The 16,680-nt window shown below is 44.0% G+C and overlaps 2 protein-coding genes across 6 annotated transcripts; both read right to left on the reverse strand.

The window, feature by feature from the left end:
* Positions 1-1,913: 1,913 nt before the first annotated feature.
* LOC111855988 (2',3'-cyclic-nucleotide 3'-phosphodiesterase) lies at positions 1,914-7,608 on the reverse strand. Its single transcript, XM_023835555.2, has 4 exons — positions 7,352-7,608; positions 4,809-6,023; positions 4,512-4,639; positions 1,914-3,640 (listed from the first exon to the last, which is right to left on the reverse strand). Exons 2-4 carry the CDS (start codon positions 6,013-6,015, stop codon positions 3,206-3,208), a joined length of 1,770 nt encoding a protein of 589 aa, XP_023691323.2. The 5' UTR covers positions 6,016-6,023; positions 7,352-7,608; the 3' UTR covers positions 1,914-3,205.
* A 574-nt stretch (positions 7,609-8,182) lies between these two features.
* Positions 8,183-15,717, reverse strand: odad4 (outer dynein arm docking complex subunit 4). Of its 5 annotated transcripts, none has more exons than XM_023835561.1 (11): positions 15,617-15,717; positions 11,975-12,106; positions 11,630-11,783; positions 11,266-11,327; positions 11,029-11,185; positions 10,471-10,695; positions 10,081-10,288; positions 9,808-9,894; positions 9,110-9,306; positions 8,694-8,794; positions 8,183-8,369 (listed from the first exon to the last, which is right to left on the reverse strand). In XM_023835561.1, exons 1-11 carry the CDS (start codon positions 15,656-15,658, stop codon positions 8,313-8,315), a joined length of 1,422 nt encoding a protein of 473 aa, XP_023691329.1. In that variant the 5' UTR covers positions 15,659-15,717; the 3' UTR covers positions 8,183-8,312. The 5 variants fall into 5 exon arrangements, 4 of the variants coding, with proteins under 4 accessions (XP_023691329.1, XP_072561145.1, XP_023691328.1 ...); XM_072705044.1 differs by having other exon boundaries at positions 15,484-15,623; XM_023835560.2 differs by lacking the exon at positions 15,617-15,717 and adding an exon at positions 14,442-15,477 and having other exon boundaries at positions 11,029-11,182.
* Positions 15,718-16,680: the final 963 nt, after the last annotated feature.

Below are 16,680 nucleotides of genomic sequence, written 5' to 3' on the forward strand. Positions count from 1 at the left end.
GGCTTTGAAATATTATACCTACCATAGCTGCGTGAATGAGTTATTCTTTTGAACCCTATTCGTTTCACCTAACAACTTCCTAAGAGTCGTAATTCATCAGGTTATTTGCATAAAGAGTGAAACACCGGGATACAAACAATGTGACAGAGGATTGGCAGTGCAGTGATTCCAGATGCCACAAGAGGAGGCCATGCACTATTACTGCCTTCAGTTTGGGGTGCCGTGACCTCACTCTCACCATGGGTGTCACTGGCATGCTAATTTCGATTTGACATTTACATTATAAAATCATATATATTCAGGGTTGTCAACTTTGGTCATTTGGCTGGCATGAGGTTCTCAATTTGCAGGTCTGCACACGCATCTACATGCATGTATATTACCTACGTAGTCTGTAGTGTTTGCAAACTACCCCAGTGCTTTTGATGTAGCTAATGTTATATATTATAAACCTAATATCAAGTTTTATATATAAAAACATGCTTATATATAAAACACAGATTTGCCGTAAGACTTCTTGCATGAGCGTGAGTTCACGCCAAATGTGTGAGCTGGCAACCCTGTATATTCGTAAATCAAAAAAAAAGGAGACTTGTCACATGACACTCGTGCCTCAAACTCTAGTCTTGAAACTCAGAGGGCTGACCCCAACTTCCCCTCTTTGCTGTGGGAACCACCTAGATCTGTAAAGCAACCTCATCAATTGCACAACACAGTTAATTCTTTGTCAAAATCCCCCCTATGCCCAGTCATTTAATAATCTTCTTTGATGTAGGATGTCACTTTCTCTGGGTCACTATACATACAAGAATCTCTCCAACAGAGGATGTCATTCAGGTAGTAAAAAAAACAAGCTTCCTTTTGAGAAAAAAGGCATAATGTGCATATGTATATATAACACAAGTAAGGTTAACAGACTCTCAGATGAAATCTCGCACAAAATCCCAAAGAAGCCAAGGCCCAGAGCTCCGTGGTCTGGACAGAAATTAGCTTTAACCCCACTGATCCAGCATTACATGATCAATTACACCAATGGAAGGCAGCCCTAATCTTGCAGGTTCTCGCTCCTACCTTATGAGTTACTATTTGAAGACCTACCACATACCGGCACTCCAGGATCAGGGCTGCCTACCCCTGACTGAAAAAGGACTGATTTTTCACTGATCCAAAACAAAGACAATAAAAGTAGGACATTGAGACACTAAATCCCTGACCAATCTATAAAGTGTTTGAACCTGGTGAGATTTTCACCATACTCACACCTTGGCCTTTTACCAGTAAATGTAATTCTCTTAACATTCCACAACAATTCTTCTCTGTGAGCTACAGGATGGCCAAGTCGGCAAGGCCCAACGGGGCAGCTAGGGATAAAGACCGCTGGCAGATTCTTCTGTCTTTGCATCATCCAGCATGGCCTTGTGCAATGGTGGCCGTTTTGCAAGAGTGCCTGGATATGCAGTGTTGGTTTGGTCAGTGATTCTGCTCAGGAAATTGCAGTAGTAGGCAGAAGTGGGCACATTTGTGAAGTGGGATGAGAGGAGAGGCAAATTTGGGACCGGCACTTCCGGAAAGCTCCAAGGGGATCTGAATATACAGGGTGAATGAGACAGGAACCATGATTTAGAGACTGTGGGGTAATACACTGTTATGGGCAAGTACAGAACCCTTAGATATCAACTCCTTTCAGATCGAAACATTTTACATGCTTCTGATAGAGACTTAGAGAGACAATATTTCAGTTGCATTATTTGGATTCACATTCGTAGCTATTCAACCCTGGAGTCTGATTAAATACCGCCACCTACAGGCGAAAAAGTATTTTACAAACCCCGGGTTATGTTCTAGTCATCCATTCAAATTGACCGTACAGGGTTTTTCAGTTAATAGGAAAGACAGTGACGCAAAAAGGCACGTTCTTATTTTAACCCAAGCAAACTTTATTAAGTGTAAAAAAATTTCAAAGGTGCAAAAATAGACCCCTCGCTTGCTCTAGGAACTACGCTAGTATGGTTTCCAGCAGTACAAACCTACATGCTAGTCTAAGTAAACAGTCAATATACGGTGTTAAATGTCATTAAATGTGCAAAATGGAGATCAAAAGCTTAAAATGGAGTTAGATTAACAATTCTGTCTATATGCAACTGGAAAGCAGGTCTGTAATCACCCTAACTGAAAAGTGCAGACTAAAAGTTCCTAAAGCAACATACATTTACCACCATACACTGATAACTGTTCTCAGCGTTCGTGCGCTGCTGTGTTCGACAAGTAATTTGCCGGAAAAAAATCCTGCAAGAGTTTTCACAGTTTTAACACGTCACAAATCACACCCACAAACCTTTGGTCTATTCTCTATGAAGGCAAGAGGTTCAATTGCTTAACCCTCGCGTATACACTAACAGCCATCATAGAGAAACAGTTTCCTTTCTAATTCACAAGTAGTTTAAAAAGAAGTGTGATATGGTTGGGGGGGGGGGGGGGGGGTTACACGTACCACTAAAAGAACCACCAGTACAAGATTCACTGACTTCACCCAGCATGCACATTGTAAGAGCAGGAACACCTTTTTTGGTCAGTTCATTTTGCGCATTAACCATTTTAGTTAGTAGAAAATACAGCAGACACCCAATAAAAGGCTAAAAATATGCCTTAAACACTTAACACTTTGTGAAAGAACGGGACAGGGGGTTCTAGAGGAAGTCGTAAGCAGTAGAGGCGAAGGCTCTCATTTACACCCATGGTCGCGGTAGCTGTCAAAATAGAAGGCACCAAAGGACAGGCGGAACGCGGACGTGATGGTCCTCAAGACTTTTGCTGACCTGTTGTTAAGAGCAGCCCTATATGGCCACCGCGGAAGGGAGGCGCACACCCGGATATGGATCGGGGGGGGGGGGGGGGGCCTCAATGGCCAGTCCCGTACCGAACGGACTGTAAAGCGACGCCAGAACATTCACCGCCGTAGCATTAAAGACTCGCTTGAGCCAGGAACTGTAGGAAAAGCAGATAGGTGGAGGAAGGGGGGGGGGGGGGGGGGGGGAGAAAAAAAAAAAAAAGGTTGGGTGCGAGTGGGTTCTCAGAAGGCTTAAGGGTGGACTCATCCCAAGTGTTCCAGCAGGAACCTGAAGAGAACTGATTAACGCTTTGCCCACAGCACAGAGACTAGCGGAAGAGCTATCGAGGCGCTCTGAAGCTGGTCCTGCCACCTGCTTCACATCACAGTGCACTTCAACTTCTTCTTCTTCTCGCTCTCCTTCCCGCCATCCCCCTTCTTCGGCCCGTAGTAGCTGGAGAAGCAGGACTGGGCCCGGATTGGCTCCTTGAGGCTCAGCATCCACGCCCCTTTGCCGTAGTAGGTAAGGGTGCCCAGGTCCAGGTCCTGGATCTTCTCACCCTCCTCACCCTGCTTCTTTTGAGCGATTATCTCCAGCAGGTCCAGACCCGTCTGCACCGGCTCCACACCCTCAGCGCAGCCCAACGTCACGTGGGCGCGGCTTCCGCGGGGCAGGTCCTCTTTTTCGGAATCTTCGGGCCAAAGCTGGAGCTGCGCCTCGGAGAGGGAGACCTGGGCTCCAGCCGTGCGGGGCGTGATGAAGAGGGCCGTGAGCTCCAGCTCCGACGCCCGGCCGTAGGACTCGCACACCTCCTGGGGCAGGAAACAGAAGTGTCAGGAGGGGTTTGCCAAACTGCAACTGAAGAAATGTGAGGCGATTGAGCTCCGGGCCAGTTGAAAAAATCTCTGGCAGTGAAACAAAGATTCTTCCTGGCTGACGTCACATTCCGTCACTATTAAATGCCCTCTCCTTTCTAGAGATTTTCAGCCAGGCAGAAGCGATGCAAGCCAACATGACAAGGTGTGAAAATCTAACATGCAGGCCATAAAAAAAAATAAAAAAAATTCCTGACATGGTATATAGAGTTACAAATGACTCAAGGCAAAGTCTAAAAAGAAACTGATAATTCACTGGTAATTCACATGAATATATTTTTAAATACACTACTCATTTGTAGACTTGTAAAAGTAAGCTAATGGCCAACCAGACCAGTGGAAATTTATAAAAGGTCTGATGAAGTAATTTTTCTTTTTTTATATAAACAAATTAATACATTCAAGGGCAACCGTAGTGCTTCCGGATCTGTGTCAAGACGCAGCTGCCAACGGTGGTTGGTTTCTTACTCACATGAGCTGCAATTAACCAAGACACTTCCTGTAGTAGGAAGGCTTACATTTCTGCAATACCTTAGTAACTCCTCTACCTTGCTCTTGGAGCCCTCACTGCAAAAAGAGGCCCAACGTTCAACGATACCATCTACCACATTCTGTGGATGTTATTTCTAAAACTTGATATCAGAAACACTACACAACGGCACGTCCAACAAACATTGGATATTTTGCTTGCTCACAGCCTAGCACAAACACTGGAAAGACACTTCCGCTTTATGTTACTCTACAAGTTGGGGGCATAGCCAGCCGCAGAGAACGGTACAGCCAGCTTCACGGCAGAGTTCAGTCCCACCTGTTTCTCCATGTATTCTTTAGCCCCCTGCTCTTTTCCATAATCGCAGAACTTGGTGGTGCAGTGCAGCACGCCCTTATCACTGAAATACTGCTCCAAGTCCACTCCTTTCTCGGGGTCACCAGAAACTGCAAAACAGAAAGCTGGTTTAACAATATTCCCAGGAATCAGATAGAAGACAGACCTTGCTGATATGGACGTTTGGCATACTTATTGTTAAAGGGCCATGCATAATCTTCAAATCGTTACTTAGTGACGTGAGTTTGGCAGAACAACACATCGTTGTGGAATACTTACAGTCTCCAATGTGTTTCTTGAATGCATCCAGGTTGCCCAATATCTTCAGGAAATCGCTAGCCATGCTCCTCAGCTTGTCCTGATAGCTCGAGGATAGAAACCAGCCAAAAAAGAAGGGCACGGATGTCTCAGACATCGTGTTCAGCATGGTTTGCATCTGACTCTTGTCCAGTTTCCGGTGGGTTTTCCGGCACAGCTGCTCCACATTACGGTTCCAAGGAGTGCGGGGTTCAACATAGAAGGCCAAGTATTGGTGCTCCTCCGCCAGCTCCTCCAGACGGGCCACTCGACTGTGGGTGTGGTTGGTATCATCTACCACCACCACCTCTTTCGCAGAGGTCAGGCATTCCACAATCGCTGCATCCATGGCTTTAAACCCTTCCGCCAAGGTTGACGACTTCTCAGGCTTGATGCCATGGTTATCAGCACAGATGATGGTACAAAGGCCCTGGTAGGTGGTGTTGATAGTACTGGCCAGTTTGCTTTTTCCACTCCCAGGTAAGCCCCTCACAATAATGAGGGTTCGGGAGCTGCGGACAAAAGCCGTGGTGGCCTCATCTTCAAGGAAGGTGAAGGAGAATGAACCTTCGGCAATCTCTGTAGCTTGCGCATCTTCTGAGGCTTGCTTATCCTGATTCTCCTGTTCCTTTGACTCTGCCTCCTCCTGCTTTCCCGTCTGGTTCTCCTGTTCCTTTGACTCGGCCTCCTCCTGCTTTCCCGTCTGGTTCTCCTGTTCCTTTGACTCGGCCTCCGCTGGCTTTCCTGCCTGGTTCGCCACTTCAGCTTCTGACTTTCCTGTCACTTCTTTTGGCTCTGGTTGGGCATCTGGCTCTGGCTTCTCCATCTTGGTCTCCGCCTTTTCTTCCTGCTTATGGTCCACCGTCTTTTCCAGGATCTTGTCTACCTCTCCTTTTGGTGTATTTCCTGGCCCTGGTTCTTCAGTCTTGGCCACCTGGCCTTCTGGTTGAGTCTTCTGCTCCTTCTCTGGTTCTGGAGGTGGTTCTGTAGTCTCTTCCGGTTGCTTCTCAGGTACTGGCTCAGAGGTTTTCTCCGGCTCTGGTTCCTTTGGCTCCGCAGACACAGGTTCTGGCTGCTGCTCTGGCTCCTGTTTGCTTGCTGTGACTGGTTCTGGCTGTGGTTCCTCCTGCTTCTGCTCCTCCACAGACGAGTTAACCTGCGGGTCTTGTACGACGTCTTGATTCTCCATTTTACACACTTCAAAGTTGAGATGGAGTAGATCATTTTAGTAAAGATCAAGCAAAATTAAGTAGAGAACAATGTTTAGCATTCAAATATAACAAAGGCACCTTTATTATTAGATAAATATGCCTGTCTTAGATAAAATAAAATGAGCAAGCCTGAATGTGTCAAATATGCTGCAAAACTCCAAGTTATGAGGAACCTCATTACGTATGCCAAAATGAAACCCTTACCAATTAACCCCTTAAAATAAAAGAACTAGTCTGAAACCCCACCCAAAATAGCAGCATTTTTTCCTGCTTCATCTAGTTTCACTATGTACATTCCGTTTTATTAATATTTTAATGTGGAAAGGAGATGGTAAGCATGATAACTGAAACTTGGGACAATATTATTCATAAATTTGCACGGCGACTGGCATTTTGTGGTGAAATCGTCAAAGTACAAAGCTACTGCACTGATATGACTTACCACCATTTCCCTTGGGTTCCCAAGACGTGTAACTTAATAAAAATCCATTCAGAAAAAACCCATGTGCACAACTAAATCCTAGCTAGATACAAATTAGTTATACATTTGCCACACACGACCTTATTTTATTACTCAGAACAGAGCCCTCATTAAACCAGTGACCTTTCATGGAAATACCCCTCGCTTCACGTTTGACAAATAGTTTCCCAATCTATCTATCTAAAAAAAAACCCGTGAACCATGCGCATATTCATCTACTATATGTGAGAACTTTTTAATTCAAATTTAAACAAAAAAGGGGAACGTACTAAGAGCTATGAGAATCCGACAGCTGCAGACAGACACGTCCGTCCTTGGTTTGTGAAAGAGGCGATTTCGCCAAATTTCAATTTTAGAAAATGAAACCCAAAGCAACCCAGTGCCACAGTGCCAAAAAATGGCACCTAAAAACGATCAAATACCAGTTTTAAGTTTTACGAGAGCACAGTCTTTACTGCTTCTAATAAAATATTTAATAGTGAACCGGTAGTTTTAGATACAACTAGAAATTAAGCACAATTATAAACAATAAATGCATCAAAAGGGAAAATGAAGTAGTGAATAGGGTGACTAGATACACAACGAGAGAAATTTGGAGGAACAATGAAACGGGGAGTGGCTGCCATCGTGGTGCAAGACAAAACAAAACAGCGTGATGTACTTATTAATATAAAGTCCAAACAGCGGATTTACATTTCAGCATTTGCAGACACACCATTCATAAAGCGCACGGACGCGCAAATAAACGTCCACACGCAATTTACACTTTCGCCCGATATGTTGAAAAGTTTTGCCGATTCGGCTTCACAAAAATCTGACGTTAATTTCCTTACCGAGAGCGATCGGGAACAAAAGTAATGCGGCCGAGGGGCGGCTGGGGCTCGCCGGCTATGGCAGCGGCAGGCGACGGACGGCTCCCAAAAGCCCGGTCGTAGGCGAGCGGGGGGGGCGGCGTGGCGCTTCCTAAGAGGCCGACCTCAGTGTCTGAGAGATCAGGAAAATGAGGACGGAAATCGGCGGCTCACTGGCAAAACCTCAGCCTGCGCATCGCCAGACAGCAGGACTCCCTCTCGACGCGCCCTCGCGCGTCCTCCAATAAATACGCGGCGCAAACTGACGCTCCCCCCCCTTCGCCTCGTTTAATTCACCTATTACTTTTCAATAGCGTTTATAAATTCCCAACTCTTTACGATGTTTGACGAGGTTGAAATTAAATCGACGATCTTATTACGATTAAAACTGACAACAGAAGAGTTAAGCCGGTCGCATTTCATTTGCTGTTTCATTTGACAGAATGCATGGTACTAGTGCACATACTTGCCACCATTTCTGTCTTTACAATAACCCCCTTCATAACCGGAGGTAGCTTTTGATTTACAGTTCAGTGTTTTCACTAGCTTTAGTAGTGTAGTGTAGTTCATACTAACGTTACTTTTATTTTCTTTTGATCTGTCTATTTCTGTCTGAATGATTTTTTTTATGGACCATGAGTCTGCAAATAAATAAATATTCTATTCTATATATAATATATATTCTACTACATCGATGTAAGACTAAATGCTTGTATATCAGACCCTCACTAGTCATAGAAGGTACTGACTGAGACAAGAAAACAAAGTGCCACAAGGCTATCAAGTGGTGGTTTATAAGCAATGACAAAGGAATATGTGCATTGAGACGACTTTATTAGCAGTTGCTCATTTTATGTTTTAATCTACTAAAACCACACTTTTTTCCCTTTTTACTTAGGTCGGTATTTTCATCCAGTTGCCTGATGTTCTTCAGGTGATATTCTCAAGTAAGTGGCTTCATCTCCGACTCAGTCATGTGCTGTCTTGCTTTACAGAGAGCCTGAGAAGAGAGACAATACGACTGGTGAGTGTTTTTATTTTATTATTATTATTATTATCCATCCATCCATCCATTGTCCAACCCGCTTATCCTACTGGGTCATGGGGGGTCCGGAGCCTATCCCGGAAGCAACGGGCACGAGGCAGGAAACAACCCTGGACAGGGGGCCAGCCCATCGCAGGGCATATTATTATTATTATTATTATTATTATTAATTTACAGTACAGTTTCAAACCATTTTGTGTTTATGACAGAGGTCCAGACCGGCTCAAGGAATTAAGCAATAGAAAGGAAACAAAAGAGACCGACAGTGAGCCTTATTACCTTCTGAATTGCTTCTCTAGCTGGCTTATCTTGCAAGACGCTGGCTTGGAGTAGAGCTTCCTCAAAGTGGGCCACGCTAGACTCGTAATCACCCAGCTTCCCTTGGCGGGGAGCACGCAGAGAAAAAAAATATTACTGCAAATAAATGGCAGCTGGGACCTTAAACAGCATCAGAATATGGCAACGAGTGGATAGATGACAAAGAATAATCGGAAAACAATAAATTGGAAACTTCATTAAAAAATAATAATCTGGCTGTTTACTGTTTCGCTGAAATGAGCGGTTTGTATGTTCTGTGTCATAAACAGGCTCCCCAGTGAAACATGGCTAACGCTCAGGTCTGCAAACCCAGTGACCTGGGGAGTGGGGGTTAGGCCCTGCCAGAGGGGGGGCTTCGAGTCCAAGCCAGGGCTCACCCTCTGACTGTGCCACCAGCACACTGGCGTTCAGCCGCCACTTCTGGTCTCCGATGTCGTCTGCCGCAGCCAGTGAGCGCGAGCCGTAGTCCCGGGCCTCCGCGTACCGTTTTAGCTCCAGGTAACAGCGTCCAATCTCGTGGAAGAGCCACGCCCTCTCAAGAGTGCTATGAGCAAGAGGGATCTTCTCCTCCCAGCTATGGACACCAGTAAAACAAGAACTCTGAACAGCTAGCTATGAGGAGCAGCACATAGTTTACGCTGCAGGACTGGCTACAACGTTTCCCATCCCAGTTCTCAGGGACATGCAGACAATCTATGTTTTTGCCTCCTCCCAGCTCCCGGCAGGGAGCAAAAATGTGGAATATCTTGCAGGGAGCAGGGAGGGAGCAAAAATGTGGACCGTCCCGACGATCAGTTTGAGAATCACTAGGCTAGAATGCTCAGGTTCAAATCCCTGGTTAGAATGTACAGTTGTCCTCATTAAAAAATGAAAGCTTATGCAGCACATATATGCCCTATATATTTCTTTTTTGCATCAATGCTTTTGCAGAAGGAAATGTGATCACCCTCTAGGGAGAAAACGTATCTAAGCTTCCACTGCAATATGCAAATTGATTCAAGGTCTACTGGATAAAGTGAAAAGAGCTGCATCCATATTTAAGCAGAAAATAAACAAAAAAAATAGCTTTTCTTACACCTGTATGGCTTGAGGAAACTTTCCAATCCGGGCAAACACCCGGCCAATGTTGTCCAGAGCTCTTGACTTTGCGTCCGTAAGATTTCTGCCAAAATCGGTATTGGAAAACATCAAAGTTGTTAGGAAATCCTTGATCCAGACAATATACATTTTTACTTTGCAGTCTAAAACATCAATGCAAAACTCTTTCGACCATTGAGCACCTTTAGAAGATATAGATATATATATAAGCATTTATAAAAAATAGCTGTTTTTTCATCAAAATTTTTACCCCTCTCTGGCCAGCTCCAGGTCTTTCTGGTGACTGTCCAGTGCCTTTTTCATCTCACCCATATCAAACAAGGCATTGCCGATGCAGCTGTGCAAGTTACCCAACACTTCCACCTTATTGAGCACTGTCCCTTCTGACCAGTTCTGCACTGTCTTAAGGACCTCACGAGCCTTCTTGAGGCTGCCCTTTGCATTGCCTGATGACAGGGCTGGAAAAAATACAATCAAAGCTGGAATATCACCACCCTAAATCCATTTTCTTTTATTAAGCCTTAGATATATAAACCGGTGATGCAATAACTGGACAAGTATTTTAAATCCTCTCCTTTTAAAATTACCTGATTTTATGCACTTAAATTGAGCATTGTGGAAGGTCCACTCATATTCTCACCTGCATCGATCTCCTCTAGGCTCTTCAGAACATAGCCGGCAGTGTTCGAAGCCGAGCACGCCTGGGTTCTGGTCCACTTCTGCCGCATGAGCTTGCGGTCCCGCTGCCGGGCATATATGGGTTTCTGCTGACGCCAGAACTCTGTGCGCGTGTCCAGGTAGGTGAGGCAGCCAACAATGAGGTCCTGGAGCTTCTCTCCATTCCGCATTCTGTCTTTGACCAGATCTGCAGGGCATGTGGCATCATTCTCAGGCAGACCAAGTCTTTCAACTTTTTGGCAAAGTCCTCCAAGATTAAACTGCTTGACAAGTACACTTATTTTTCAGAACACAAAGAATGACAGCAATGAAACTACTATTAATGGTGGCACAGAATTTCTGCTAGGTCAAAACCTGGTATACAGTCAAAATAAATGACTGGATAATTAAAAAAAAATCTAAGGTTAATATATAGTTTAAAATCCAGATTGCAGATGGTGTTTTACAGTGATCCACACTGTTCCATGCTAGGCCCATTCCTGCTGAGTATGTAGGAATAAGGCTGTCCTGAAGGCATCACCTTCATCTTTCAGCAGCTTCTCCAGGTACTCCTTATCACTGTGGAGCTCCCCCAGCAGCTGCCTGGAGATCTTCTCACTCTTGGGGTCTTTTCGGCTCAGCTGTTGCTCTTTCTTTGGGGGTAGGATTGATGCTTTCAGCTTCCCCTTTTTACCCTGCTGGGGTCCAGATATCCCGGTGAAGCGGGGATCAACAATGGCGACCCACAAGAACTCTACAGAACGCTGTAGATACCCACCTCAACTGGTTTATGGAAGACGGACAGATCTCCTTTATTCTCGAGTTTTACTGATGAAGGGCCTAAGAGGAATGGAGTCATGTTATTAGAAAACGATGGCAGCCCTGTAAATCCTTCTGATGCACAAGACATATAAATACTCTGCACGAAAATGTAACTTTGAGAATAGAGTAAAAAATAATACAAACACTAGAATTAGTACCTTTTAGAAAAAACAAATTGCCCTAAAATATGTACTGTTTTCACAAGTTTGAAAAAAGAGGAACTTAGTGGAAACTAAAGATTCTAGAACCATATAAACTGCGTTACAGAGGAAACGTAATTTTGCCAAGTGTACAAAGAAGAAATAATCTGCTGCACTTACTGCCAACGGAATTGTCAATGGCCTCCTCAGCCTTCTGTATCCCCAGGCGGAACTGTCGGAGCCCCGGACGCAGCCTGTTTCCACGATGGTAAAACACTAGAGCAAATTCAAAGTCCCCCAGATTGTACAGTGCCTCTGCCTTCTGATAGAAACCCTGGGGTTTTTGTGAACAATCAAAATCAAAACAAAGTTAAACCATTTTGCTGACTGTACGCTCTTCGTGTTGCAAGTTAAATCTGCACAAACGTAAACCTGAAAGACCAGTTATTGGACTAATTGTAAGGTCTTGATATGTACTATTTCCACCACATCTGTCAACAGAAAACAACAGAAAAATGCATGAACCTTAAAAAATTCTTTATCTTCCTTGAGAGATGCTTCGGCGTCTAGCAGTGCATTCGCAGAATCCCCCGTCTTCACGTAGCACTTAGATCGGGCTACCAAGCAGTTCTTGTCATTTGGCTGCAGTGTCAATGCCTGAAAATGCATCACACGTGTTCCTTTGGAAACCAGCAACATTGTATCAATGGTGCTGGTGCTGCTTAGCTGGAATTCTGCTGGAATTCTGCTGTGACCTTTTCGTTAAAACACTCAATTTAGTAACAGTACAAATGCAAACTGCATGTAATTTGTTTGGCCTGCAATTGTATTTTGTGTTGCAATTCAGGTCGATGATAAAATAAGTGATAATGCATGAAAGGTTCGATAAAATAACCTTAGTCTTGGTTAATTATTGCCAGACTGCTGTAACTTCACTCCGACCATGCAAATGGAGAAGTGCCCAGTGCGTCATGAATAAACGTGTTTGCTTGAAGCGAGTCGCAGAATGCAGGCTGCAGCCATATCAGCAGGTCTTGTAGATCAGATAATCGGGACATAAATAATCAGGCTTCCAGCCCTGCAGGTTTGGAGCGGAATCATCTCAAGTCTGGCATGTACATGCAGCTACTGTGAATGTTATACTTGAGGAAAAAGAGCAGCTCTGTTGCAATTATAACCGTAATATTAGCTTTTTGCACAGCAAGAAACACGAAGCATTTCAGCTCATGTTATCTCCCCTTTAGACATGTACAGAAGATCAAGAACATTTGCCTCTATGCACATCTAGACTGTTGTCAATCAGAACTTTTCCACTGTGATTGCTAATGAAGAGATATCCTTCAATCTATGGTATTGTGTTGCTATCTGTAGGGATTGGCACCACGTGAGGTTGTCACACTACCCTGGTTCCACTTCCTCCATAAGCACTTATTTCTCTTCTATTTTGCCTCCAGCAGTGCAGAGGTCTGTCCAGCTCTTTCTGCTTCCATGCTCATATTCGTTTCTTTAGAGCAGGGTTTCCCAATCCGGTCCTCAAGGACCTGCAGACGGTCCACATTTTCGCTCCCTACCAGGAGCTGGGAGAGAGTAAAAATGTGGACCGTCTGTTGGTACCTGCGGACCGGGTTAGGAAACCCGGCTTTAGAGAACTCTGCTCTCCTTTGCTTGCTCTTCTTTCCCTGTAATCCTATCAAATGAACTACTGAACTTTTTCAGTATAAAGCACCGTTACTGTCTGAATATGCGTGCATAGCTGCTCTGCGGAAAACCGGCATGACATCTAGGGTGGAACCGGTCTTAAGGCCTCTGCTTCCCAAACAGACCTTGTATCACTTTTTAATTTCACTTTAAATTCTGCAATCTGTTTATTAAAAATCTTACTCATATCACCGATTTCAACTTCTCAAACAGGGCAACAGGCATGTCCAGAATGCCCTCCGAAGGTCATTCTGTCCACTACGAAATATTTATTTTTAGATTAGACATTACCTGCCCATTTATCAGTTGGGTGTTGAAAATGAGTACACACGTTTGTTAAAGTGGGATCAGACAGTGCAATTCTGGCTGGATGGACTAGTGGTACTCTAAAAGCTGCAAGCGTTGCCAATACCACTGGCCAAAATATTTAACCGTATTAGCTTTGAGATGGTCATGCTGCATGGGTTGCTTTATTCATATTGACTGCAGGTAACTGCTGCTGACGGCCTTACCCTGGCTCAGCTAGTGGTATCTACAGCCTTCGGATTCACTGCCTGCCCATCTGATAGCGGTTGATAGTTGATACACGACATAGGGCTACGGCGCATGACCGGTAGCGCCGGTTATAGAGGCCTGCTGGCAGTGAACACACTGCTGACGCCGGGTGATCGAGGCTACCCGAAGTTACTGGACTAGCAGACACGTCTGACAAACATATATCTGCTCAGAAGTTAGTCATCATAATGAAAACCGCAGCTCATTCTCATACCGGCTGTTAGTTAAATAAAGTATCTACGGTATTGTTTCCATGGTCAATTAAGTGTACCAACCAACAGACCTACAAAGTCGGAATCCGTGGCTAGTATGTCAGTGAACAATATATTGTTGTTCAGAGTTGGTCAGTTATTTGTATTTAAATTCGAAATAAAATGCATTCTACATTTTAGGTGAGCATGCACATCATGGAATGAAATGCGCAAATTTGGAAGCATTTTATCTGTAAAGCTAACCCTTCCAAACGCACCCATACAGTGTAACACTGTGTCCTGCATCTCTGTAAAAATGTTTTATACGTCTCCACCCGCTATAATAACCATTTGCGAGGTAAACATACATATAAAGGAATAAATTACACTTAAATCTAGAAATTCAACAGATTATATATACAGCTGATATAAGGAAACATTCTGGTTTACCACAAACTCATTCTTTATAAAGGACTGTCAATCTGACGTATAACTAAATTCCAATAAATTCTAACACGTGACGTGAACACCATATACATTTGTTTTACCGTAGTGTAACTTTCAATGGCTTTCAGGTATTCGCCTTTATGATAAAGCTGGTCCCCTTCGGCCATATAAGTGGTAAACGTGCTCTTGGGTCCTTGATCTCTTTCGGTATCTGACATTATAGTTGTTTTTCTTGTCTACCATCAGCCAGTGTCCACCTTTTAAAACCGCATCTATCACCATCCGCACTGTTTATTTTGCTTGGCCTCATATTGCCGTATCCTAGCAACCGACCTAACACACAGTGCTGGTTTTCGCTTCCCGTAGGACCACGTGATAGGCTTGGCGTATCCAAAGCGACACACTGCACGTTGCGCAATGACGCGAGTGTTACCCGGTAGACGTCAGTTTAACCCTTTGTGGAAGAGCATGCCTAAACATATGTCTCGTTGTAATGTAATAATGTATAAAATTACATGAAGTACACGAACTGTGCATTCAAGCCAGCCAATACAATTGTTATACACAGTTAACACTAGAGAATATTTAATATACTGTAACATACAGATTAAAGGTATCTTGTATTACAATTTGACCGTCTCGTTACAATGGCACGTCAACAGTGCCATTATATAAGAACAGTCAGTTCTTGAAGTTGATGTGCTGGAAACAGGAAAAATGAGCAAATGTAAGGCTCAAATTGCGATGGCTAGATGACTGGGTCAGAGTATCTCCAAAACAGCAGGTCATATGGGGTGTTCCCATATGAACCGGCGATGGGGTCCTGGGCGCCCAAGGCTCAATGACGCCATGACGCACATGGGGAGCAAAGGCTAGTCCATTTGGTCCGATCCCACAGGAGAGTTATTGTAGCACAAATTGCTAAAAAAGTTTATGCTGCCTGTGATATAAAGGTGTCAGAACACACAGGGCATCGCAGCTTGCTGTGTATGGGGCTTCATAGCTGCAGACCAGAGTGTCCACCACTGAACGGCCTACAATGGGTATATGAGCATCAGAACCGGACCATGGAGCAATGGAAGAATGTGGCCTGGACTGATGTCATATTTCTAATACCTTATATGGATGGCGGGTGTCATTTACCTGGAGTAGAGGTGGCACCATGATGCACTATGGGAAGAAGGCATGCCGGCAGGGCCAGTGTGAGGCTCTGGGCAATGTTCTGCTAGGAAACCTTGGGTCCTGGCATTCATGTGGATGTTACTTTGATACGTACCACCTTCTTAAACATCGCTGCAGACCAAGTGCACCCCTTCATGGCAACCAAATTCCCCGATGGCAGTGGCCTCTTTCAGCAGGATTATGTGCCCTGCCACCCTGCAAAAATTGTTCAGAGTTCAAAAGAGTTCAAGTTGTTGACTTGGCCTCCAGATTGCCCAGATCTCATGCTAATCGAGCATCTGCATGATGTGTTGGACTAGCAAGTCCGATCCACGGAGGTCCCACATCCTAGCATATAGGACTTAAAGAATCTGCTGCTAATGTCTTAGTGCCAGATACCACAGGACTCCTTCAGAGGTCTTGTGGAGTCCATGCCTTGATGGGTCAGAGCTATTTTGGTGACACAAGGAGGACCTACACAATATGAGGCAGTTAGTTTCAATGATATGTCTGATTGGTGCAAATGGAAAAGGCTTTGCTGTTCCTTTGATTTTTGGGAAAAAAAGATGATGAAAATCATTCACACAGCACTCATATTTCGTAATGCTAACATTAAGTAGAAATTTGTGTGAAGCCGTCATATGAAGTTCCATTGTTTTTGGAATATAAATTAAATCATGCACGAAACAGTTTGGAAAGATATTCCCTTTTCATTGTGTAGAACACCAGATGGTGCAAAAGTTTGTTGATTATGAACATCAAATACACGCATGAGAATAGGAACATATTGCATGGGTTAAAGTTAAATTGTAGAATCCAGTACTTTTTAGCAATAAACTTCAAGCTGAGTGTCTTACACTGCACACCACAATTCTAGTCATTAACCCTAATCCTATACGTCTCAGTGTGGGTGAAGAGGGTAATCAAACATTTTGAAAGCAGTCACTACATTAATTCAAGTTACCTAATGAAATAAATTAAAAATTAAACCAGAATGACACGGCAGCCTCGTATCTTTCGAGTTTAGGGTCCTTGAAAAAGAATGAAAGGATTTTCTTTCATCCTCTGGTTTTCAAATAAGCCAACGGTCATTTTTTAACTACTGACATTTCCCCGTGTACATCCAGGAAACTGTAAATAAACACCGACACACCCTGTTGAACATTTATAACAATGACA

This window comes from Paramormyrops kingsleyae, chromosome 22 (genome assembly GCF_048594095.1).
Source record: "Paramormyrops kingsleyae isolate MSU_618 chromosome 22, PKINGS_0.4, whole genome shotgun sequence".
Classification (NCBI taxonomy): domain Eukaryota; kingdom Metazoa; phylum Chordata; class Actinopteri; order Osteoglossiformes; family Mormyridae; genus Paramormyrops; species Paramormyrops kingsleyae.